This window comes from Jaculus jaculus, chromosome 1 (assembly GCF_020740685.1).
Source record: "Jaculus jaculus isolate mJacJac1 chromosome 1, mJacJac1.mat.Y.cur, whole genome shotgun sequence".
Taxonomy (NCBI): Eukaryota; Metazoa; Chordata; class Mammalia; order Rodentia; family Dipodidae; genus Jaculus; species Jaculus jaculus.
The window spans coordinates 334,244,254-334,270,863 of NC_059102.1; the positions used below are offsets into that span (position 1 = coordinate 334,244,254).

General features: G+C 44.0%; 1 protein-coding gene across 3 annotated transcripts in view; it reads left to right on the forward strand.

Annotated features, from left to right (window-relative positions):
* The first annotated feature begins 387 nt into the window (after window positions 1–387).
* Window positions 388–26,610, forward strand: part of Flvcr1 (FLVCR heme transporter 1) — a 39,185-nt gene continuing 12,962 nt past the window's right edge. The window contains exons 1-5 of one of the 3 annotated variants that reach the window (XM_012951884.2): window positions 388–1,113; window positions 7,962–8,103; window positions 15,079–15,219; window positions 22,740–22,807; window positions 25,520–25,623. In XM_012951884.2, the coding sequence (XP_012807338.2) occupies window positions 388–1,113; window positions 7,962–8,103; window positions 15,079–15,219; window positions 22,740–22,807; window positions 25,520–25,623 (1,181 nt within the window). Of the gene's footprint in view, window positions 1,114–3,903; window positions 4,024–7,961; window positions 8,104–15,078; window positions 15,220–22,739; window positions 22,808–25,519; window positions 25,624–26,610 lie in introns of those variants that run through there. The other 2 variants (XM_045133088.1, XM_045133091.1) reach the window with 2 other exon arrangements.

The following is a 26,610-nucleotide window of genomic DNA, read 5'->3' on the forward strand; positions in this document are numbered from 1 at the left end:
GGAAGGAGTGATCGGGCTGGCGCCGGCGGTCAGCGTGCACGGTGGGGGCAGGGCCGGCTTCTGACGACGCGGCTTTCCCGGGCCGGACTGGACACGCCCAGGCAGCCGGGACCGCACCGTGCGCCCGGGCGCGCTCCGTCGGGAGGCGAGCGCGGCGCCCGGCTTCCTCGTCGGCCAGCTCATCCCGCCCCCTCCCAGCCGCTCTCTGATTGGCTCCCGTCCGGCAAGGGCGCCCGCTGATTGGCCGTCGGCACAGACGCGGGGCGGGCTCAGGCCGGCGCGCCGGGCGGCCTGGCGGGGCGCGCGGAGGACGGGCTCGCCTGAGCTCCCGGGGCCGCGGAGGCGGCGTGGCGGGGCCGGGAGCGCGGCGACGGGGAGCCGGGGCCCATGGCGCGGCCGGACACTGAGGAGGGGCTGGCCGAGGCGCCCAAGCACCCGCTGGTGAACGGCTACCTTCCGGTGCCGGGGGGCGCCCCCGCCGGGGAGGGGAGCGCGGGGCCGCTGCACGGAGCCGAGGCGGGCGACGTGTCCCCGAACGGGGTCGTTGCGGACCTCCCCGGCGGGCCGCGGACGCTGCTGGCCCCGGAGGAGGAGACGCAGGCCCGGCTGCTGCCCGCCGCGGGCGCGGGCGCGGGGGAGGACGGCCCGGGGCCCGGGGGCGCGCGGCGGCCGCGCACGGCGCTGTCGGCGCGGCGCTTCGTGGTGCTGCTCGTCTTCAGCCTGTACTCGCTGGTGAACGCCTTCCAGTGGATCCAGTACAGCATCATCAGCAACGTGTTCCAGGGCTTCTACGGCGTGTCCCTGCTGCACATCGACTGGCTGTCCATGGTGTACATGCTGGCCTACGTGCCCCTCATCTTCCCGGCCACCTGGCTGCTGGACACCCGGGGCCTGCGGCTCACCGCCCTGCTGGGCTCGGGCCTCAACTGCCTGGGCGCGTGGGTCAAGTGCGGCAGCGTGCAGCCGCATCTCTTCTGGGTCACCTTGTTGGGCCAGTGCCTGTGCTCCGTGGCCCAGGTGTTCATCCTGGGCTTGCCCTCCTGCATCGCCTCGGTGTGGTTTGGACCCAAGGAGGTGTCCACGGCTTGTGCCACTGCAGTGCTGGGCAATCAGGTAAGGGTGGGGGGATGTGGCGTCCTTGAAAGGACCAGGGTGCTGGGTATGTAGCTCAGTCGGTACAGTGCCCAGGGTTTCATGCCCAACATGGCATAAACCTGCAGGAGTGGCAAGTGCCTGTACCCTTGCAACTTGGGAGCTGGAGGCTGGAGGGCATCATGAGCTACCTATCTGAGACCATTCGGGGCTACTTGGGCTAGGCTGTGTGGGGTAGGTATACTGAATGGGCGCTAGGGAGCATTGATCTGCCCATGAAGAGGAGAGAGAGTCATTCAGAGTAACAGTCTTAAAGACGGTCTTTAATTTCTTCGTAAGAACAGAACTTGCACTCAGTGTAAAGTGACGATATTTGTCCTCTTGCTTTGAAAATACTTACAAGCTGACCAACTGTATGGGCCGTATAAGCTTAGCACAGAGCGCGTGTCAGGCCAGTAATGAACTAGCCTTGCATGGGTGTTACCGTTGGGCTCCTTGCAAAAGGAAGTTTTTTTTCATATTGTTCATTGTGAACAAACCATGTTGTACTTGTTAGTCTGTTCAGACAGAGCCAGGCACTTACACGTGAGTATACATAAATGCATGTTAAACAGAAGTTCTGATAAGATGGAAGTCACAGTATTACTGAGTCCAGTCCTCTCAACAATATTTTTTTTAATGTTTTATTTTTATTTATTTATTAGAGACAATGGGAGAGCCAGCTCCAGCTGCTGCAAACAAACTCCAGACACATGCACCCCATGTGCATGTGGCTAACAGGGGTCCTGAGGAATTGAACCTGGGTCCTTTGGCTTTGCAGGCAAACGCCTTAACCGCTAAGCTGTCCCTCTCCAGCCTCTATTCATTTATTTATTTATTTTGGTTTTTCGAGGTAGGGTCTCACTCTAGTCCAGGCTGACCTGGAACTCACTATGTAGTCTCAGGGTGGCTTTGAACTCACGGTGATCCACCTACCTCTGCCTCCCAAGTGCTGGGATTAAAGGCTGTGCCATCACGCCTGGCCAGCCCCTGTTTATTTTGATTTTTTAAAAAATATTTATTTGATTTTTTTATAATCATGGAAAATGCTAATAAAAATTTAAAAAAATATTTGGGCTGGAGACATGGTTTAGCAGTTAATCCTTGCTTGCAAAGCCTAAGGATTCATATTCAACTCTCCAGATCCCACATAAGCCAGACAGACAAAATGACACAAGCATGTAAGGTCACATGTGCACAAGATGGCACATGCTGGAGAGATGGCTTAGTGGTTGAGGTGCTTGCCTGCGAAGCCTAAGGACCTAAGTTCAATTTCCCAGATCCCATGTTAGTCAGATGCACAAGATGGCACATGCATCTGGAGTTTGTTTGCAGTGGCTAGAGGCCCTGGCATACCTACTCTTTCTTACTCTCTAATAAATAAATAATTTTTTAAAAAGATGGCACACATGGCTGGAGGCCCTGAGGCACCAGGTCTCCCTCTCTTGCTCACTTTCTTATTAAAAAAATAGAAATAAATATTTACTTATTTGAGTGTATGAATGTGGTGCGCCATGGCCTATTGTGGCTGCAAACAAACTCCAGATCATGTGCCACTTTGTGTATCTGACTTCACCTGGGTACTGGGGAATTGAGTCCTGGACCCTCAGGCTTTGCAAGCAAGTGCCTTGAACTGCTGAACCATCTCCCCAGCCCCATTTAAAAAATATATATATTTATTTATTTGAAGGGGGTAGAGAGACAGAGAGAGAGAGAGAGAGAGAGAATGTGTGTGTGTGTGTGTGAGAGAGAGAGAGAGAGAGAGAGAGAGGAGCTCCAGTTGCATGTGCTACTGTGTGCATCTGGCTTTAGGTGGGTACTGGGGAATCAAAGCCAGACTTTCAGGCCTTACAAGCAAAAGCCTTTAACTGTTGAGCCATTTCTCCAGCTCTGTTTGTGCTTTTTAAATTTGCACGCTAATTTTCTTTTTTTAATTTTTGTTCTTTCGAGGTAGGGTTTCACTCTAGCCCAGGCTGACCTGGAATTCACTACAAAATCTCAGGGTGGCCTCGAACTCATGGTGATCCTCCTACCTCTGCCTCCTGGGTGCTGGGATTAAAGGTGTGCGCTGCCATGCTCAGCTCAAATTTGCACACTAATTTTCTTATTGCAATTTAAGGTCTGCATATGGGACCCTCTGACATGTACACGATACTGGGTGTTCATTCAATTTAAAGAGAATAGTCACCTGTCCTTATACAGATAGTGCTGCATGTCGCCATGTAACAAAATTATGCTGCTTTCTTACTTCTTTTTTTAAAAAAAAATTTATTTATTTATTTATTTGAGCGACAGACACAGAAAGAAAGACAGATAGAGGGAGAGAGAGAGAATGGGCGCGCCAGGGCTTCCAGCCTCTGCAAATGAACTCCAGACGTGTGCGCCCCCTTGTGCATCTGGCTAACGTGGGACCTGGGGAGCCGAGCCTCGAACCAGGGTCCTTAGGCTTCACAGGCAAGCGCTTAACCGCTAAGCCATCTCTCCAGCCCTTCTTATTTCTTATTTTCTCATTTGTGTCTAGGTCACATTTTTATTTAAAATACCCAACAAGACTGTGCTTAGTTCTTTAGATTTATCTCTTTTTTCTCAAAGTATAGAAGGGTAACTTGAACCAGTTGCTGTGTACCCAAAATAGTTTATGTTGACATTTGCGAAGCTATATTCAAGATTAATAGTTAATAAGCAAGACAAAAATATTATCAATCCTGTGGATTCTTAGTTTTATGGATAATAAGTGGAAGCATTTACTTAAAAGTGACTTCTGTCCTGCAGCACGTTTCTGGGTCGTAAGTGTTTTCATCCTTTCCTTGACGCCCATAACTGCAGTCACCTGTTACTCCTGCGTATGCATCCTCAGCTTCACTCACGGAGTGGCCATTCTTCATAATATTCAGCATTATTGAGCACCTACATGCTAAGAACTTACTTACTGCGAACACGTATGTTTGCATTGTGTCATTTACTACTGTGCGGTGAGAACTACTAGTGTCTCCATTTGGGAGGCAGAGAGATTGAGGAAGGAAACAATTTCCCACGGTTCAGCTTGCTTGCATTCAAGTCTACCTGGCTCCTGAATGGCAGCTATGAAGTTCGCATCTCCACTGCAGCTCTCTAACCAGCAAGAACCTTTGAAAATATGGATCATAATGTGTCGTTCTATGTTTTTAATTTGCCACTGATTTCCCATAATACTTAAAACATAAGCGGTTTACTCTGAAGTCCAGTTCTTTTGTAACGCATCTTCTTTGGTTTCATAAACTACACCAAGCTTGCACATGTGCAAAGACCTTTGAAGAAACATCCCCTGGGCCTAGAATATTCTTCCTTTTGAGATCATATGATTGCATTCCCAATGTTGCTCAACTCTCTTTAAATTCATAAAATAGCTCATGGCATTTCTTGGTCCCATTTAGAGTTACTCCGTCACTCCCTCTTCACATTAAGTTTTAATTGTCCTACAGCATTTGTCAATGTCTATTTACATGCTCACTGTTCATGTCTCTTCCCCACTGCTTGGTTGTAGTTTTGATAATAGCCACATGGTCTGGATAGCTGTCACACTGTAAGGCTCTCAAAAATACAATAAATTAACAAATAAGTTTTAGACTCATCTCTGTGCTGGCCAGTCTTTCTCTGTTGTGTAGATCTGCCCAGACCATTCCCTTGCCGCTTTGCCACTTGCCTTGTCCTTAGGTTAAAGTTCAAACTCTGTGACATCTGAGACCCCAGATCTGCCTCTGGCTAGCTTTCTGCTCCGAGCCAGATTGCATGGGGATGGCTTCTCACAAGGTCTTGTTTTCCACTCTGTGGCCTTTGTATACCATGTCCTTGTAGCTTAGAACACTTCCCTTTGCCAACTCCAGTTTCTTTTTCAGACCCTTTCTCCTCCAGAAGGTCCTCTTGAGCCTTACACTTAGGCAAGGTGCTACTACAAAGTACTGTCCTATCGAGAGTGAGAATATGCCCCGGTGGGTTAGTTGGGCTGTACATCTGTTGTTTGGCATAATTCCCACTGTAGTCCTTTCTCTGCAGATAGTTCTGCTCTAGATAATAGTACACTGCATGGTCTTTGCAGTCTGGAGCACTGCGCTGTTTCCACGGTCTTGGAATCTCCTTGTCATCTGTCTTCAGCTTTTTTGGAAAGGAACACATATATTTGGTAAATGTTACTGTTTTTACCTCATCACCATGTTCCCCCAAATCATACATCTCTACCATTGTACCTACTTAATTATTTTTTATTTTTGAGAGAGAGAGGGAGAAACAGACAGAGAGAGACACACACAATGGGCTCTCCAGGACCTTCAGGCTGCTGTGAACAAACTCCAGGCACACGCGCCCTCTTGTGGCGCATGTGTGACATTGCACACTTGTGCCGCTGTGCATCTGGCTACGTGGGAGCTGGAGATTTGAACATGATTTCTTAGGTATCTCAGGCAAGCCTACTTAATTTTTAATTGCATTTCTCTTCTTGTGATTATCATATTCATCCTTCTTTTCTTTTTTTCTGAGGCAAGGTCTTACTCTCACCCAGGCTGACCTGGCACTCACTCTGTAGCCTTAGGCTAACCTTGAACTCCTGGCAATCCTCCTACCTCAGCCTCCTGAGTGCTAGGATTAAAAGTGTGTACCATCATGACTGGCTTGGGCTTACTTTCTTTTAGTTTTAATATTTTAATTTACCTCCTTTGTTTTGGGGGGTGTGGGCTCACATGTGGGTAACAGGGCCTCTTTCTTCCACAAACACCAAATACTTGGGTCACCTTTTTTGATAAAATTTTTAATTTAATTTAACTTTATTTTATTTAAGAGCAACAGACAGAGAAAGAGGCAGAGAGAGAGAGTGAAAGAGAGAGAGAGAGAGAATGGGCGTGCCAGGGCCTCCAGCCACTGCAAACAAACTCAAGATGTATGCATCACCTTGTGCATCTGGCTTATGTGGGTCCTGGGGAATTGAGCCTCGAAATGGGGTCCTTAGGCTTCACAGGCAAGCACTTAACCACTAAGCCATCTACCTACAAACAGACGGAGAGAGAGGATGAATGAGAATGGGTGTGCTAGAGCCTCTTATAGCTGCAAAGGAACTCCATCCAGATGCATGTACCATTTTGTATATCTGGCTTTACATGGGTACTGAGGGATTGAACCTGGGCCCTTAGGTTCTGCAAGAAAATGCCTTTAAAGGCTAAGCCATGTCCCCCGCCCTCTCTTATTTTCTCAATTGAGGTGAAATCCTAAAGTGTTCAGTTGAGTGGCATTTAGTACATTCACAGTGTTGTGCAGCCATCATCTCTCTAGTGCCAGAACATTTTCACGTGGCCGTAGGGAAGACGCACTAAGCCGTCCCCTCGGGAATTTCTCGTGTGCTTGCTTCTTGTGTAAATCTGCCCATGCTGACTGGTGCACGTAAACGGAATCATGGTCTGTGACCTTTTGAAGGTGCCTTTCTCTCAAGCTTCCACGGTTGGTCTGTTACAGCACTACACTGGCGCTTCACTCCTTTCCACGGGAGAACAGGATTGCGTTGTACAGGCACACCACGTTGTGCTTATGCATTCATCCGTTGATAAACATTAGAGTAGTGCCATATTTTGGATTTGGCAACAAGGCTCCTATGAATATTCATGAATAATTGTTTGAATACCTGTTTTCAGTTTTTCCAATATAGACTTACAAATTGAATTGTAGAGCACATGGTAAATTTCAGTTAAACTGTTGCCCACAGTGACTGTACTATTTGAACAGTCCTACCAACAATATACAAAGGTTCCATTTTTTCCTACATTCTTGTCAACACTTGTTATTTTCTTTTATGACTACAGCTGTCTATGGGTATAAGATGAAATCTCATTGTGGTTTTGATTTGTACTTCCCTGAGACATGATATTAAACCTTTTCTTCATGTGCTTGTCTATTTGTATATCTTCTTTGGAGAAATACCTGTTCAAGCCAGGCATGGTGGTACACACCTTTGATCCCAGCACTTGGGAGGCAGAGGTAGGAGGATCGCTGTGAGCTCGAGACCACCCTGAAACTACATAGTGAATTCCAGGTCAGCCTGGGCTAGAGCGAGACCCTATCTTCAAAACGAAACAAAATAAAAAAGAAAAAGAAATATCTGTTCGAGTCCTTGGTCCACTTTTTTTTGTTTGTTTTGTTTTTGTTTTTGGAGGTAGGGTCTTGATCTAGCCCTGCCTGACCTGAAATTCACTCTTTAGACTCAGGCTGGCCTTGGACTCATGGAAATCCTCCTACCTCTGCCTCTTGAATGCTGGAATTAAAGGCGTGCACCACCATGCCTGGCTCTTGGTCCACTTTTCAACTGGGATTCATATCTTTTTTTTTTTTTTTTTTTTATTTGAGAGCGATAGATACAGAGAGAAAGACAGGTAGAGGGAGAGAGAGAGAATGGGAGTGCCAGGGCTTCCAGCCTCTGCAAACGAACTCCAGATGCGTGCACCCCCTTGTGCATCTGGCTAATGTGGGACCTGGGGAACCGAGCCTCGAACCGGGATCCTTAGGCTTCACAAGCAAGCGCTTAACCACTAAGCCATCTCTCCAGCCCAGGATTCATATCTTTTTAATGTCAAATTGTAATGGATATTAGTCTCTTATCAGATATATGATTCAGAAGTATTTTCTCTGTTTTAACAGTTTTTTTTATTTCTTTATCGGATATAGGAGAAAGGTTTGTCAGCAAATTTCCTTTAACAATACAAAAGTTGGGGAAAAAAATGTTTAGGCTTTATAGCAAACCTTTATGTTCTATCGACTGCTGCCATTTCCTTTTGTTTCCTAATACTCTCTTAACAGGAGCATTTGTTTTACAGCTTGGAGCTGCAGTTGGCTTTTTGTTACCACCTGTTTTGGTGCCCAACACACAGAATACAAGTGACCTGGCTAATAACATCAGCATCATGTTTTATGGAACAGCAGGTGTCTCCACACTTTTATTTATTTTAACAGTAGTTGGTAAGTGCATTGTTTCCCCTAAAGCTTAGATAAACGCATGGCGAGCACATGGGAATAACTGACCCTGCAGAGTTGCGTCGACAGCATCTAAAATGCCACTTGCTCGTTCCGTTCCCGGCACACCCTGTGCTGCTCCGTGCCGATGGCTCAGCCCTCGGGTATGTCATGGGCCGTTGCAAGTATGTTCATTTTCTAAAGGATTTGAAGACTAGCCCGCTCATTTAGCTCCCTACTAATTATTTCTTCCTGATAAGTACTGGTTTCAAGCCTATTACTGCCTCTTGCTGTGTCCATCTGTACGTCTGCATCTTACCCTTGCCCAGCCGGGAGCGAGTTTCTGCCGTGCTCTGCAGTGGCGCGCATGGGCTACTGCCTGCCATTGACCCTCGCATCTTCCTTGAGAGCCCCATTTAAAAGTAGCTGGTTCTGAAAATGTTGACCAGCGAATGATCCTGGCCAGCAGCAGAATCTCACACTGTGGCCACTGTCTGCTTGCTAGGCCACTTCAGCCAAGCCCGGCTGCCTCCCTCCGTCCCTGAGTGCTCGTCGGGGCCTGTCTCTTGAAGCAGTCAGTCAGAGTCAGCTGCAAGCAGCCAGCACCAGCTTGGAAGAGGCTTTGGGAAGGTCTGCTTTATTTTTAAGTTTATTTTCAAGGGGAAGCAGTTTTGGTTTCAGGGGAAAAGGTAGGTCAAGCACAGTGCTTTTTTTTTTTTTTTTTTGCTTTGTTTTGGTTTTTCGAGGTAGGGCCTCACTCCCATCCAGGCTGACTTGGAATTCACTATGTAGCCTCAGTGTGACCGCAAATTCACGGTGATCCTCCTGCCTCTGCCTCCGAGTTCTGGGATTAAAGGTGTGTGCTACCATACCCAGAAAGCATAGTGCTTATTAATATCACTGCTAGCATAGCTATAATAGTGTCCTTTAGGCACTCAGTGTATCTTAGGTGTATTTTGCTGGGAAAGGCACTATGAAGTTAAAAAGCCATCTTTTAATCATTAACATTTATAATTAAACTGTATTATACTTGAAGGGTTTAGATTTATATGTTAACTTTTACCATGAATATATTAGCAACAGGAAATTCTTTGATTGTGAAATCTTCAGCTTTCCGAGAAATATCTGGTAAAGGCTCCAGAGTGTTTCAGTAGAGACTAGGTAGATGGGCTGCACGACCCAGGTATAGGAAACGCAGCGCACATCTACATTGTCCCCTAGACAGAGAACAGAGTGGTCCCTCAGTAGTGTGTGGACTGTTTAGACATACCCAGTCTGCTCCTTGGTTTGTATGTTTCTACTTAGTTAGGGAGTGGCATAGTTGTAGTGTAAAAACTACTGAAAAAGTAGTTTTTTTTCTTGTATTATTTAATAGTATAACAAAGTATTGAAGCAAATCTAAGCCAGGCATGGTGGCTCATGCCTATGATCCCAGCCTTCCAGAGGCCTAGGTAGGAGTCAAGGAGAGCCTATACCACAGAGTGACTTCCAGGTCAACCTGGGCTCAAGTGTGACCTTGCCTAAAACAAACAAAACAAAACACAAAAAACATTTTTTTTTTAAAATTTTTATTAACATTTTCCATGATTATAAAATATATCCCATGGTAATTCCCTCCCTCCCCACCCCCACACTTTCCCGTTTGAAATTCCATTCTCAATCATATTACCTCCCCATTACAATCATTGTAATTACATATATACAATATCAACCTATTAAGTATCCTCCTCCCTTCCTTTCTCCACCCTTTATGTCTCCTTTTCAACTTACTGGCCTCTGCTACTAAGTATTTTCATTCTCACACAGAAGCCCAGTCATCTGTAGCTAGGATCCCCATATGAGGGAGAACATGTGGCGCTTGGCTTTCTGGGCCTGGGTTACCTGACTTAGTATAATACTTTCCAGGTCCATCCATTTTTCTGCAAATTTCATAACTTCATTTTTCTTTACCGCTGAGTAGAACTCCATTGTATAAATGTACCACATCTTCATTATCCACTCATCTGTTGAGGGACATCTAGGCTGGTTCCATTTCCCAGCTATTATAAATTGAGCAGCAATAAACATGGTTGAGCATGTACTTCTAAGGAAATGAGATGAGTCCTTTGGATATATGCCTAGGAGTGCTATAGCTGGGTCATATGGTAGATCAATCTCTAGCTGCTTTAGGAACCTCCACACTGTTTTCCACAATGGCTGGACCAGATTGCATTCCCACCAGCAGTGCAGAAGGGTTCCTTTTTTTCCACATCCCCGCCAACATTTATGATCATTTGTTTTCATGATGGTGGCCAATCTGACAGGAGTGAGGTGGAATCTCAATGTAGTTTTAATCTGCATTTCCTTGATGACTAGTGACGTAGAACATTTTTTTAGGTGCTTATATGCCATTCGTATTTCTTCCTTTGAGAACTCTCTATTTAGCTCCTTAGCCCATTTTTTGATTGGCCTGTTTGATTCTTTATTAGTTAACTTTTTGAGTTCTTTGTATATCCTAGATATTAATCCTCTATCAGATATATAGCTGGCGAAGATTTTTTCCCATTCTGTAGGTTGCCTCTTTGCTTTTTTCACTGTGTCCTTTGCGGTGCAAAATCTTTGTAATTTCATTAGGTCCCAGTGGTTAATCTGAAAACACAAAAAACATTTTGTGTAATACTTGATGATTACAGTTATTTTACAATATTTTGTGCAATTGTTTGTTTGTTTTTGAGGTAGTGTCTCTCTAGTGCAGGCTGACTTGGAATTCACAGTGCAGTCTCTGGGTGGCCTCAAACTCTCAGGAATCCACCCACTTCTGTTTCCCAAGTGCTGGGATCAAAGGTGTGTGCCATCATGTCTGGCTTGTGCAACATTCTTGATAACTTGTTACTGTTATTTCCATTTTATGGAGAAGAAGAATTGACTTCCTTGGTTATACAGCAGAATGGAGCAGAGGCAAAAGTTTGTTTGTTTTGTTTTGTTTTGTTTTAATTTATTTTTGAGAGAGATTGAGAATATGGCCGTGCCAGGGCCTCCAGCCACTGCACATGAACTACAGACGCGTGCTCCACCCTGTGCATCTGGCTTAGGAGGGCCTGGAGAATCAAACTTGGGTCCTTTGGCTTTGCACACAGGTGCCTTACTCACTAAAGCCACCTCTCCAGCCCCAGAGACAGAAGTTAAATGAGCGTTTGTCTTTTAATAGGCAGTGTATGGTATCTCTTGGATTCATGTGTGGACAGATAGTGAACTAGAAAGAGAGTGTGATATTCTGATTTCCAGAGGGACAGGTGGCTGGGAGGTTTGCTGCTCCCTGGAGGAGAAGCACCAGTGCTCCTGGTTCATTCACAGCATCATGTGTCTGATCCCCGCATGCAGGGCAACAGCCGTGTCGGTACTTGGTTCTTTGATTGGCATACATTTCTGGTGGAGGGAAGAGTAGAATCCATTTTTCAGTTTCAGAGGAAAGTAGGAAAGCCATTTTTCCCTTTGCAGTGGCTTCCAAGATGAGCAAGCTCATCACCGGTGCTCTTGTTCCTCTTCTTGCGGAGTTCAGTCTGACTTTCCGCAGCATAGCGCTACCAGCGTGAGCTGCATTTTACCAGGACATGATCGCAACCGTCTGTACCGAGAAGACAACACCTGTATTCAGGATAAATCTAATGGGGTTAAAGACTGATAAGAATTGTTTTCATTTTCATTTATTTTTAAAATAATCTTTATTTATTTATTTGACAGAGAGGAAGAGGGAGGAGAGAATGGGTGCACCAGGGCTCTAGCCACTGCAAACAAACTCCAGATGCGTGCACCCCATTGTGCATCTGGCTTACATGGGTCCTGGGGAATCGAACCTGGGTCCTTTGGTTTTGCAGACAAATGTCTTAACTGCTAAGCCATACCTCCAGTCCATCATTTTTACTTTTTCATTATTGACAACTTCCATAATTTTAGACAATAAACCCTGATAATTCCCTTCCTCCTCACTTTCCCCTTCACAACACCACTCTCCATCATATCCCCTCCCCCTCTCAATCAGTCTCTCTTTTATTTTGATGTCATCATCTTTTCCTCCTATTATGATGATCTTGTGTAGGTAGTGTCAGGTACTGTGAGGTCACGGATATCCAGGCCATTTTGTGTCTGCAGGAGCACGTTGTAAGGAGTCCTACCCTTCCTTTGGCTCTTACATTCTTTCCAGCCCCTCTTCTGCAATGGACCCTGAGTCTTGGAGGTGTGATAAAGATATTTCAGTGTTGAGCACTCCTCTGTCACTTCTCAGCACCATGGTGCCTTCTGAGTCATCCCAAGGTCACTGCCATCTGAAAAGAGAAGGTTCTCTAACTACAAGTGAGAATAGCATTAATATATGGGTATGAACATTAAGAGAAGTGCTTACTGGGCAGTTTGGTGAGCATGGTATACCTACCTAGCCAGACAGCAGCAGACGTTACACCCCTAGGGCTCATGACTTCCCTGTCATAGGCTTTCAGTACCAGGCATGTATCCCCCACCACCACCCCATGGAGCAGGTCTGTGACCTCTGGTCTAATTAGAGAGTGGTTGGTTTTCCCCATAACAGACATGGCATTATTGTACCCACTGGCTCATTTGGCCTGGCTGGCCAAATATAAGGCTTGCAGTGTTCACTGTTGTTTATCTCCACTGGTGATTTCTCTCTCTCCCATGGAGCTGCATGTAGCATAGGTGTTTTTTTTTTGTTTGTTTTTTTTTTTTCCCCAGCTTTCTGTCAGCTGGTCTATAGGGAAGAGGTCTTCAGCTCAGCTCCAGCAAGATTTTTCAGTGACCTTTCAGCCCAAGTATGTGGAGTCTTCAGCAATAGGGTCTTACTATCTATTCCTGATAGAAAACCAAGAGCCTTGACAACAGCCTGCAATGTTTTGGGGGCATCAAGGACCTCACTAGCCAACAACTCACTGAAAGGTAGCCCATCCCTGGCACTGAAAATTTTCTAGTAATCTATGGTTTCTGGGTGCACCATTGTTCAAAAAAGTAGATTTACATATGCCTCATTTGTACCCACTTAAATTTTGATTAACCTCCCCCATCCTTCCTTTAGTCAATCTCTTCATCAGACTCACTTAGACTGAGGCCTTTCCGCCCCCAGTAGTCTGTTCTACTTACATTTATACAATACCCTCCCCTGAAGTCCTCCCCTCTCTTCCCTCCCTTACCGCCCTTTTCAGCTTACTGCCTTCTGCTACCGAGTTTTATTCCAGCTCACTTATCAGTCCAAACATTTGTAGCTAGGATCCACATAGGAGAGAGAACATGCAACACTTGGTTTACATTTTGTTTTGTTTTTGTATTTTGAGGTAGAGTTTCACTCTGGCCCAGGCTGACCTGGAATTCACTATGTAGTCTCAGGGTAGTATGGCGATCCTCCTACCTCTGCCTCTCGAGTGCTGGGATTAAAGGCGTTCGCCACCACTCCCAGCTCTTGGTTTACATTTTTGTGTGAAGTTTTGAATTCATACTTGTTTCATTTAGACTTGTTTTACCATAGTAAATAAAAACCTAAGTAAGAGAATTAAAACTCACTAGATACCCATGACTACCTTGTAACCATAGTTTTTTTTTTTTTTTTTTTTTTTATAGCCTGAAACTTCATTTTACAACTGTGTGAGCTTTGTATTACCAATGCTAATAAAAAGAAACATCTATCTAACTAGGATGCAAGGAGGCTTTTGGGAACAGACAGCAGGCAGCCTGACAGTGCAGCGTCAGATAGGGAGCAAGGAAGAGGAAGAATCGCAGCACTTAAGTGTTTTCTGTCTTCCCGTCCTCCAGTGTAAGGACATGCCAAGCACATATCTGTGAGTCCTATCTCCTCTTGAGTTAGTTTTGAGCTCTGCAAAACATGGACGCATATATTAGCTGTATTATGTATTAGTTTTTTAATAACGTAGATTACTTTGGTAAGTGTTGGTTATACCATAGTTAATGTTTGATTAAGAAAAACTTTATTTTTTGTAATTGTAAGCAACAGATTGGAAAATTAGAGAACCATCATATTCCCCCCACACACACACCGTTCTCAAACCTGTCTGGTTGTATTGATAATGCTTGGGATTTTTGTGTTTGGTATTGATGTTCGGCTTCTCTCCTAGAGATCTTGTTTATTAAACTTCATGTAGACTCGCAGATGTATTAATTAGAAATTTTCAAATGATGATGCTTGACAAGGAAAGGCAGCGATCTAGCCACTTTCCAACTACAGCTAGGGTTCTTCCAACAAGGAAAAATGAAATTCTCCTCATAAGGAAAAAGAAAAAGGAAAGAAGACATTAGAAAGTGCCATGAGACAGAGGAGGAAGAAAAAAGTGAAAATTTGAATTTTCTAGAAAATGTTCCTGCTTTAAAAAATCTAATTATTAAATTTAAATCTTTAAATGAATTTATTTACTTCCTTTTTCTTTTTTTAATTCACCCTATTTCATTAATTGTAAGGCACACATTTTTCATGATACCTAAAATCTATGGTAATTGAGGCATGATATGTAGCAACTCTGTGATACCTTAGAAGGTCACTGAGTTCAAAGTGAATCCAATTTAGAAATGGAATCCTTGAGGTAGCAAACATTAATCTTGATTAACTAACAGTGGAATGATCAGCGGGCAAGGTGGTGCTTTATTCAGTTTTGATAATGCCAAATTAGTTTTCACTTAGAAATCAGTGAAATGTCCGGGCGTGGTGGCACATGCCTTTAATCCCAGGAGGCAGATGTAGGAGGATTGTTGTGAGTTCAAGGCTACCCTGAGACTGCATAGTGAATTCCAGGTCAGCCTGGGCTAGGGCCAGACCCTACCTCAAAAAACCAAAAATAAATTGCCTTGAAAGGCCTTTACTGCTTTTTAAAACTTAAAGTAAAAAATTCTGTCTGCTCGCTAAGAAAGATATATATATACATACATATTTATTTATATGTTGTATGTAACCACATATTATACTCATTCATAATCTTTTTCACATGTTTCCAGCATTCCAAGAAAAGCCTCCATTCCCACCAAGTCAGGCTCAAGCAGCTCTTCAGGACAATCCTCCGGAGAAGTACTCCTACCGAAAATCCATCAGAAACCTGTTCAGAAACATCCCTTTTATCCTCCTGTTGATCACGTATGGTAAGTGGTTTTCTTGTGTTTTTGCCGTTTGAGCACTGTTTATTCTTTTAGACCAGTAGTTTAAACATTAAAGAGATTGGTGAATTCCATAGCATAATCAACCTAAATGTTGAACTAATAGCAAAAATACCTCAGCAGATCTTTTCACATCTCTTTAAAGTGGAAGAAAAGTGTAGATCTTGGGTAGACAGTGCTGTGCTCATTTACGAGTTCCCAGGTAGTGTCTTTAGGCCGTTTATGAATGAAGTTGCATGTGGAACATGCCATCAGTTCCTCTCTCATCCTGCGCCAGCCAGCATCCAATCCAGACATAGTTCTGCAGTGGTTTAAATGTGGATTGAATCTGAGTCTTCAGAGGGTGGAGCTTTAGTAGAAAGGGGCATGTCACTGGGTGGCAGATTGCAAGTCCAGCCGTGAGGTATAATAAGAGCAGTTAGAGCTCTGCTTGTTTGATGGTGTTTCTGTGTTTGGATGTATGGAAGTGAACCAGCTATTGATGGTGTTCCCCTGAAATTTGTAAGTCTGAAATAAGCCCCTTTCCTTGCATGAGTAGTTTTTGGTCGGATGTTTGTCCAGATACATGAAGCTGACTGCAACAAGTGCTAACTTAAAAAAAAAATTATTTATTAAGAGAGAGAGAATGGGCGTGCCAGGGCCATCAGCCACTGCAGACGAACTCCAGGCGTATGCGCCCCCTTGACATTGTAGCTTCGACATTTGGTTGGCTGAGTTTTCTAGGGCTTCTGTGTCTGTTTCTTGTAGCGCTGCTGCCTGCACTAGGACCGACCTCCTGTTTCGTCTTACTTGCCTTCAGAAGGCACTCGCTGCTCATCTCCTTGTTTTTTTTCTGGGGGGGGGGTTGGGGGGATGCATATCTTAACCATGTCTTAAAATTGTGCAAGACTGAACTCTGTTTTTTGTTTGTTTGTTTGTTTTATTTATTTTCTCAGTTTTTATTAACATTTTCCATGATTATAAAAAAAATCCCATGGTAATGCCCTTCCTTCCCCCCCAACTTTCCCCTTTGAAATTCCATTCTCCATCATATCCCCTCCCCATCTCAATCAGTCTCTCTTTTATTTTGATATCATGATCTTTTCCTCCTCTTATGATGGTCTTATGTAGGTAGTGTCAGGCACTGCTAGGCCATGGATATCCAGGCCATTTTATGTCTGGAGGGAGGGAGCACGTTGTAAGGAGTCCTACCCTTCCTTTGGCTCTTCCATTCTTTCTGCCACTTCTTCCGCATTAGACCCTGAGCCTTGGAAGGTGTGATCGAGATGTTACTCAGTACTCTAGTCACTTCTTTCCAGCACCATGATACCTTCTGAGTCATCCCAAGGTCACTACCATCTGAAAAGAGAAGATTCTCTACCCAGAGAGTAGCATTAATATATGAACTCTGTTTTTTGAGGTGGGGTCTCACTCTAGCCCAGGCAGACCTGGAATTCACTATGTAGTCTCAGGGTGGCGTCTAACTCATGGTGCTCCTCCTACCTCTGCCTCTCAAGTGCTGGGATTAAAAACACGTGCCACCACGCCCTGCTCAACTCTTACCCTTTTGAACTAGAACTGGTTCCATTTTTTAGTTGAAGTTGTCAGTAATAAAATAAAACACTTAATCTAAGTTTCTGCAACTCCAGGTATATAGGTATACAGCTAGCTGGACATGAGGCAGGAGCTGAGTTTGGGGCCAGCCTGCCTATACAGTGAATTCCAGGCCAGCCTGGGCTACAGTGTGAGACTGTGTCTTAAAAAAAAAAAATCTGAAAATAAGAAAGTTAAAATATATAAGCAAATCTCCTACTGATAAATTGTGAAGAAATTGACTTTAAAACAAATATTTGGTATACATAAACATTTACCATTTATTAAGACAAGCAAATTTGCATGGTAATGAGATAGACATGGTTGTTTGTCTCACTGCTGGACATGAATCTTTGGCTCAACACATTTGAAAACAGCCGTGCCATGTTGCAATGCCAACAGCTTGTACACTTCTGGAACATGATAAATCCAAACTCATCCCAATTTGATACTTAGAGACTGAGAAGTAGGGAGATAATAGTAGTCAGTGCTTTCCGTTCTGTTTCTCCTAGAGCAGAAAGCTAACTGTGCAGTGAAAACACTGCAGTCTGTCTGAGCGGACGTGTGTCCGGCAGCCTTCATGGCTGTTGTGTGGGGACGCTTGTGCAGTGCAAAGTGCAGGCTGCCTGAGTCGAGCCGAGGCTGAAGCCGCAGCAGCCCTGTGCAGGGATGAGCGCGGCCGACACCGGGGACTCGGGGACACGCTTGGTTTTGAATTCCGTGGCTGTGTGTGTTTAGAAACCTTCTGTTGACAAACTTCTCATAATCTCTACATTTAGTTATGTTACCTCATACAAGGTTTTGACCCATAACTTAAGAAGCTTTGACCTAGACTATGAGAAAATATCTGTGATATATACACAATGAAGGGTTAGTATCCATGGTATAAAAATAAGTGATACAAGTCAGTAAGACAAAAAGAAAACAACCTTCCAAGAAATCCAGAAGGCATTTATGTGGTTTTTGTTTTTCATATTTGCTGCTCAACGTTAGCAGTAACAAAGGAAATATAAATCAAAACCAAGGTAAGACACACTGTCATACATTTAAATTGGCAAGCAAAACAACTCAGCTGGTAGTGTAAGTGATGCGCCCGTAGAGTGATGTTACAGTCACAATGTGAAAGCTCCACTCCTAGATGTATGCTTGAAGAAACCCTGTGTGTCAGAATAAAGTTTATAATGTTCATTGCAGTCTAGTTTTAAATAGTAAAGGACTGGGAAAAATTTTTGATGTCTACTAAAGGACCATAGATAACTAAATTGAAATATATTCATACTGTGGAATATTATATAGTAGATAAACCCAAAGTAGAATGAAGATTTATCACCAAAGATAAAGCTTAAAACCAATCAAGGAGAAGGAAGAATATCTGAGCTTAAAGATAAGGTGGAAGAAGGCTGGGGAGATGGCTTAGCAGTTAAGGTGCATGCCTACAAAGCCAAAGGATCAAGGTTCGATTCCCCAGGACCCACGTTAGCCAGATCCACAAGGGGGCGTATGCATCTGGAGGCCCTGGTGTGCCCATTTTCTCTCTCTCTCTCTCTCTCTCTCTCTCTCTCTCTCTCTTTCTTTTCTTTCTCTCTCAAATAAATAAATAAAGTGCACATTCTATTTTTTAAAAAAAGGTAAGGTGGAAGAGCTAAAACATTCCAACAAAGAGAAAGACAAGCAAATAAGAAGGTATGAGTGGGAATTTGAAGACACTTGAAACACTATGAAGAAATCAACCATCTGGGGTGCTGAAGAAGAACCTCATTTCCCAGAACTGGGGAAAAAGATGCCAGTACAGGCACAGGAGGCATTTATAGCATGACCTTTCCTCCCCTTATTATAATTAAACTACTAAGCGTACAAACCAAAGAAAGCATATTGAAAGCAGTAAGAGAGAAAAGCACATAGTCACCTAGAAAGAAAGTCCATCAGGGCCACAGATCAATTAGCACAGAGTTTAAAAACCAGAAGAGCTGAAATGATGTCCTCTAGGTTCTGAAAGACAATAGCTGCCAGCCCAGATGACTCTATCCAGCTAAGCTACCCATCAAAGCTGGAGGAGAAACAAGGACTTTCCATGACAAAAACAGGCTGAAGGAACACATGGCCACTAAGCCAGCTCTACAGAAAACACCCAAAGGGACCCTTCAGACTGAAGAAAAGGAAAAACATGTGAGACCACAGGAAAAATAAACTATATTCCAATAATAGCTAATGTGAAACAGAAAAATAGCAAGCACTACAAAATCAAGAAGAAAGATGAGAATTAGCAAACACTTTGTGATAATAACTAACTCTTAATACAATGGTTTCAATACTGCAACCAAAAGACACAGATTTGCAGACTGGATTAAAAGATTGGGTCCTCTCTTTATTACCTCTGAGAAACTTACCTCTCTATAAAAGACAGACACTACCTTAGAGTGAAAAAATGGAAAATATGGGCTGGAGAGATGGCTTAGCGGTTAAGCACTTGCCTGTGAAGCCTGAGGACCCCGGTTCGAGGCTCGATTCCCCAGGACCCACGTTAGCCAGATGCACAAGGGGGCGCACGCGTCTGGAGTTCGTTTGCAGTGGCTGGATGCCCTGGTGTACCCATTCTCAATCTCTCTCTATCTGTCTCTTTCTCTCTCTGTCACTCTCATATAAATAAATAAAAATGAACAAAAAAAATTTTTTAAAAAGTGGAAAATACTTTAAGCATATGAGCCTACCAAACCATCAGGTGTTCCTATTCTAATATCTGACAGAATAGACTTCAAACCAACATTAGCTAAAAGAGATAAAGAAGGTCACTTTATAATGACAAAAGAAACGATTCTACAAGAGGACATTGCAGTTCTAAACATATATGCACTGAACATGAGTGTACACAATTTCATTAAACAAACAATACTAGATGGAAAGTCATGGGTGACTCCAAGCACCATAGTAGAAAGCAACTTCAAAACCCCACTCTCACCAATTGACAGGCCAAGAGTAAGCAGAGAAGCATCGGGATTAAACGACATCATAGAGAACCTAAGACATTTCTAGAGTATTCTATCCGCAATCTATAGAATGCACAGCTTTTTCAGCAGCTCATGAAACATTCTCTAAAATAGACCATATATTAGGATACAAAGTAAATCTTAACGTATACAAAAATTGAAATAATTCTTTCGTACTCTGTCTGATCACAGTAGGATAAAGTTATAAATCAACAGCAAGAAACATACATAAAACATAAATAAACTCGTGGAAATTAAACAATACAGTACTGAATTATGAATGAGTCATTGAAGAAATCAAGAAGGAAATAAAATTCCTAGAATTTGGACCTGAGGAGTTGGCTCAGCAGTAAAGACACTTGCCAGCAAAGTCTGCTGGCCAGGGTTCAATTCTGAAGCCACCCACATAAAGCCAGACAGACATTCAATTGCAGTGGCAAGATCCTGACACCTCCCAAACACACACACATATACAAATACTATTTTAAAATCTGAAAACCATAATATTGAGTGACCAGAGCAGGTTACAGATGGGTATAAATAATACACTACTTTGTAAAGTTTATATGCAGAATAGTTCTGATTGTTTCTAAGTACACATACACTATAATATATGAAATTCTAAGCACCAAGATCAAGATGAGGGTTACCATACTTGGCAGATAACTCAGTCAGTGAGGTGCTTGTGATACAAACATGAAGACCTTGATTTGATACCCAGAGTCCCCCAGGCATGATGGCATATGCTCGTAATCTTAGTGGTGGCGAGGTGGAAACTGCAGGGTCCCTGGGGCACACTGGCCAGACTAACCTGCTCCACAGTGAGAGATCCTATCTCGGAAAAGAACCACACCAAGGGTGCCCTCTCACCTCTGCACGCACACGCGTGAACATAGGCGCATGCACGCACACACTGGGGAAGAAATCGGTTTATTAAACTCACATTTGGAAGCTGTACAACCAAGATCAGATAGATAGGCCCATTTGTTCAGTCTCTGGTCAAAGACCCCTGGCCGCGTCACGACACGGGTGGGAAATAGCTGTGTGTAGAGGGACCAGTGTGTTGGGTGGCCTTGCTTTATAATGGCCGCCTCTTGTGAGAACTGACTTTGTGAGACCCTTGTTAACTCTGTCTGGGAGTGGTGCCCCGTGACCTTGTTACCTTCTTCTAGGTCCCACCTCTGAAAGGTCCACTGCTTCTGGTTCCACCCATACTGAGGACCAAGATTCTAGCCCATGAATCTTTGAGGGGCACACATAAATCAGGTCTAACTCATAGTATACATCTCTAGGAATTTTTTAAAATTATTTCATTTATTAGGAACTTTACTATATAGACGAATTATGTGTTGGTTCCATCCCTTTTGTGTTATCCTCTATGTCCCTTTTCTCTGCCCCCATTCCACTTAGGGCCCTCCTCAGTGGGATTATTGGTATTCACTATGGGATTGTAAATGCAGCAATATGTGTGTATGTGGTGTGGGGGCAATACCTTGGGATACTCCTAACCACTTTGTGGCTCTTACAATCTTTTTTTTTTTTTTTTTTTTGGTTTTCCGAGGTAGGGTCTCACTCTAGCCCAGGCTGTCCTGGAATTCACTCTGTATTTTGAGGCTGGCCTCGAACTCACTGCAGTCCTCCTACCTCTGCCTCCCAAGTGCTGGGATTAAAGGCGTGCGCACTGTGGCCGGCTTTTCTTATGGTCTTTCTGCCCCTCTGCTGCACTGTTACCTGAGCCTGGGAAAGTTTGCTCTGAGTCTACTTTAGTGTTGAGCTCGCTGCAGCTGGATTTCTGCTGTAAAGGTTTTGAGTGTTCTTGGTGTCTGTTCCCTTCTTCCTGGTGCAGGTTGTCAGGCCAGCAGTAGATCTAGTAAATTTTAAGTATTAAGGATTAGTCCACATTCTGAAAGAGAATGGCAGTTTATTACTGTTTGTTTTTAACCTTTATTGATAATTTTCATATGTGCATATAATGTATCTTTCTTTTCCTCCTTCTTCTATATAATGTATCTTGATCACAATCCTCTCCCATTATCTTCTTTTGACCCTCTTTCCCCTTCCAGTAAATCCCTTTTTCTTTCTAGCTAAGCTAGTTCCTCTTCTATTTTGATATCTTTTTGTTGGTTTGTTTTCCCCTTCTCCATCATTCATGACTAAATGCTAATGGGCCCAATTTTATTCGGGTCCTGTGTATAGTGACACTGTGTGATCACAAATGCAGTGGCCACTTTGTCTGGAAGATAGCAGCAATTCAAAGTACTCCTCACCATCCTCTGGCTCTTGTTCTTTCTAGCCCCTCTGTAATCTGTAAGTTACACCACAAAGCAGCCAGGCAAGGTGTGCCCACTGGTGCAGCAGTAGCATGACTGTTACGGGGTTAATCAACTGCCCTGTGGTTGGATTTGAGTCCCACTCCATCGGATGAAAGTCACGCCTGGTACTGAAAACTTAGTCAAAAGCCTGTACCTGGGGAGGTCATAGGCCCTAGCAGGGAAGCTACTAATGTTATTTGGCTAAATGGGTATGTTGTAATCATTAAGTTGCCCTCTACAGATTAGCATTGCTTTCACATTTGGTTAGAGCCCAGGCTGACCCGGAATTCACTATGGAGTCTCAGGGTGGCCTCGAACTCGTGGCGATCCTCCTACCTCTGCCTCCCCAGTGCTGGGATTAAAGGTGTGCGCCACCACGCCCGGCCAAGAAGCTTACTTTTACAAATGGCAGAGGCTACTGAGGAGACTCACCAACGTGCCGAGAATAAGTGACTGGGGAACGCGACACCGCTGTCTCACCCTCTCCCTGCTGGCCGGCTGTCATAGTCCTGGACAGTGCTGTGCAGGCTGCGGGGGACAGTCACCAGTAGTCTCAATCAGCAGTGTCCCCGGCATTAGTTTTGATTTTGTCATTTGTCACATAGTAAATGATACATTTTTCCTTTTACTATTATAGGTATCATGACTGGAGCATTTTACTCAGTTTCAACATTGCTGAATCAAATGATACTGGAAAGTTATAAGGTAAGGTTTGGGGGTTTTAGGTTTTAGTTTGGTTTTTTGAAGCAGTCTCACTCTAGCCCAGGCCTCAAACTCATGGCAGTCTTTCTACTTCAGCCTCCCAAGGATGTTGTGATTTTTTGAGACAATTTTCACTGTGAGCTGTGGCCAGCTTGGAGTTTGCTGTCAGCCAGGCTGGCCTCACCCTTGTAAAGAGCAGCGGGACCTCCTGCTCCCATTTCCCCGAGCTGGGATTTCAGTGTGTACCTCATGCCCAGCCAGCTTCACCTTTTATGTCGTATGCTTGACCAGGTTTTCCTTTAGCAATATCATTCCTGTTAACATGGTCGCAATATTAGGCTTATGACATTGATGCTATAAAAAATTCATAATTGTATTAATTAGCAATATATTTGTTTAAAATGTTCTGTAAAGTTAAAGATTAAATTGAACCAGGCAGCATGCTATCTAAAAGTTCAGCAGAGTACTCTGAGAAGCCACGTAGAGGAGGCAGGAACTGATACAGGACAGCAAGCAGGGGAGGCGAGCTGCGGCAGGGCAAGGCTGATGCGCAGCAGGCACATGGTCCTCAGATGGCGTGGTAGTTTGAATGGCCCCATAGACTCGGGTGTTTTGATTAAGAATTGAGCTTGTAGAGGCTGGAGAGATGGCTCAGTGGTTAAGGCACTTGCCTGCAAAGCCTAAGAACTCATGTTTGAATCTCCAGGTCCCACACAGCCAGACGCAGTGACGCAGGTGCACAGTGTTGCATGCGCACACAAGGGGTGCACGTGCTTGGAGTTCATTTGCCGTGGCTGAGGGCCCTGGCCTGCCCGTTTTCTCTCCCTCAAAATAAATTTTAAAAGGGGGAGGTGGGTTGGAGAGATGGCTTAGTGGTTAAGGCACTTACCTGTGAAGCCTAAGGACCCAGGTTTGATTCTGCAGGTCCCATGTAAGCCACATGCACATGGTAGCACAGGTCTGGAGTTTGTTGCGGTAGCTGGAAGCCCTAGCGTACCCATTCTCACTCTTTCTCCCCCCCCCCCACCGCTGTCTCACATAAATAAATAAAAATAAGTCCGAAAATTTTTTTTAAAAAAAAGAATTGAGCTTATAATTTGGCTCTCTAGCAACCTGACTGGAAGAGGTATCACTGGGGTGGATCTTGAGTCCAGCCCGAATAGGTTTGTACGGAGCAGTTTGAGCTCTGATAGGTTTCTGGTGCTGGCCGTTGGTGATGTCTGTGCTGTGATACATGCTGAAGTGAGTCAGCCTTTTCCACCATTGATGATGTCTCCTTGGATTTGGTAAACCTGAAATAAACCCCTTCTTCCCATAAGCTGTGTCTGGTTGGACGTTTGTCCCAGCCATGAGAAGCTGATTAAAACAGAGGGACTGGGTTCCTGATTGCTGGTTCCATTCTGGTTTGGTCTGGTCTTTTGAGCCTGGTGTGCAAGCTTAGTTGAAAATATTGATCTCCTATATTTTTATTAAACACATTTAATCCAGAGTATGAAACAAATTGAACAAAAAAATTATTAGCACTATGTTAATACTTTAGTTTTTAAAGTATTGCTGTTGGTTATATGGAAAAGGGCAAAACCTTTTAAGGGACATGAGCATAAATATGAAGTAGTATAGAGTTCTTTGTTTTAAAATAGACTCTTGTTTTTTTTTTAAAAAAAAATATTTATCTTAGAGAGAGAGAAAAAAATGGGCATACCATGGCTTCTAGCTACTGCAAACAAATTCAGCCACATACATCACCTTGTGCATCTGGCTTTTTGTGGGTACTGGGGAATCGAATTTGGGTCCTTAGGCCTTGCAGGCAAGCGCCTTAACCACTGAGCCATCTCTCCAGTCCTGATATCTAGTAGTGAGTGACCTCTTCCCTTTTCAAAGGATATGGGTGGCAGGGCCTGAGTATGGACCCCTATCACCCATGCAGATGCTGGGCAGGTGTGGTGACCATCTATAATCTCAGCCCTGGGGAAGCAGAGACAGAGGATTGCCAGGCAAGTTGGCTAAGTAGATTAGCCAAGCCGGTGTGCTATGGGCTCAGATGAGAGACCATATCTCATTAAGCAAAGTAGAAACCAATTGAGGCAGACATTTGATGTTAGCCTCTGGCCTCCACGTGCAAGTGGACATGCATATATCCACCCACAGGTGAGCATTCATACACACACACACACACACACACACACACACACACACACACACACACGGCACCAGAAGAAGGAGATGGGGGTTGTCCTGTGTATAAGCTTTGCACTTAGCCACTTTTTTTAGCTTCAGAATCCTAATAAAAATCATTGTCCATGCTGGGCGTGGTGGCGCACGCCTTTAATCCCTGCACTTGGAAGGCAGAGGTAGGAAGATCACTGTAAATTCAAGGCCACCCTGAGACTACATAGTGAATTCCAGGTTAGCCTGAGCTAGAGTGACACCATACCTCGAAAAACAAAACAAAATAAAACAAAGCAGCAACAACAAATCATTGTCTGTGAGACCATGGAGGATCAAGGAAAAATTTCCCCTTTTTTTTATTTCTTCCCTTACTGATTTCTTTTCCTGTTTTTACACCCTCCACACCAACTCTGATCTGTGTACTGAATCTTCCTGTCATTGTGCTTAATTTTATCTGTTTATTCCCATAGACCATGTGAAGGCATAACAAAATGAATAGTCAATTTGAATTAGAAGTATTTTGTTAACTTCTGCAAATTGTTTTAGGGGGAAGAAGTGAATGCTGGAAGGATCGGGCTAACACTGGTCGTAGCTGGAATGGTGGGCTCCATTCTCTGTGGCTTGTGGCTGGATTATACCAAGACATACAAGTAAGTATGGGTGTAGCTAAAGGGATTAAATTGCATTTCTTCTTTTCTTTTTCTTTTTGGTTTTTCAAGGTAGGGTCTCACTGTGGCTCAGGCTGACCTGGAATTCACATGTATTCTCAGGGTGGTCTTGAATGTATGAGTGCTGAGATTAAAGACATGTGCCAACACACCCAGCTTTTTTTCTTCAATTTCTTTTTGTTATTTTTATTTATTTGAGAGTGACAGAGAGAGAAAGAGGCAGAGAGAGAGAGAATGGGCGCACCAGGGCCTCCAGCCACTGCAAATGAACTCCAGACGTTTGTGCCTCCTTGTGCATCTGGCTAATGTGGGTCTTGGGGAATCAAGCTTCAAACCAGGGTCCTTAGACTTCACAGGCAAGTGCTTGACCACTAAGCCATCTCTCCAGCCTTTTTCTTCGTTTTGAGACAGATTCTTAGTAGGTAATCCAGGCTGGCCTCAACTTCCCAAGTGCTGGGATTACAACAGCATCACCATGCCTGACCAATACTTGGAGCAAAATTTTCACTAATCTACGCTTTTTGTTGTTGTTGTTTTGTTTTTCAAGGTAGGGTCTCACTCTAGCCCAGGCTGACCTAGAACCCACTCTAACCGAAGTTGTCCTTGAACTCACAACAATCCTCCTGCCTCAGCCATCTAAGCACTGGAATTAGCACTTGAATTTTGACAGATTTTATCCTGTATTTATTTATTTGTGTATGAGAAAGAGAGAAAATGGCTGTGACAGGACCTCCAGCCGCTATCAGTGAACTCCAGATGCTTGTGCCACCGTGAGCATCTGGCTTATGTGGGTTCTAGGGAATCAAACCTGGGTCTTTAGGCTTCACAGGCAAGTGCCTTAACCACTAAGCCATCTCTCCAGCCCCTTTTGTTCTCTTTCTATGTTGTGGACTTAAAAAGAAAGTTTTTGTTTTTTTTTCTAAAAAACTTATTGTTGAGCATAAGGCTCTTTTTTTGTTGTTGTTTACA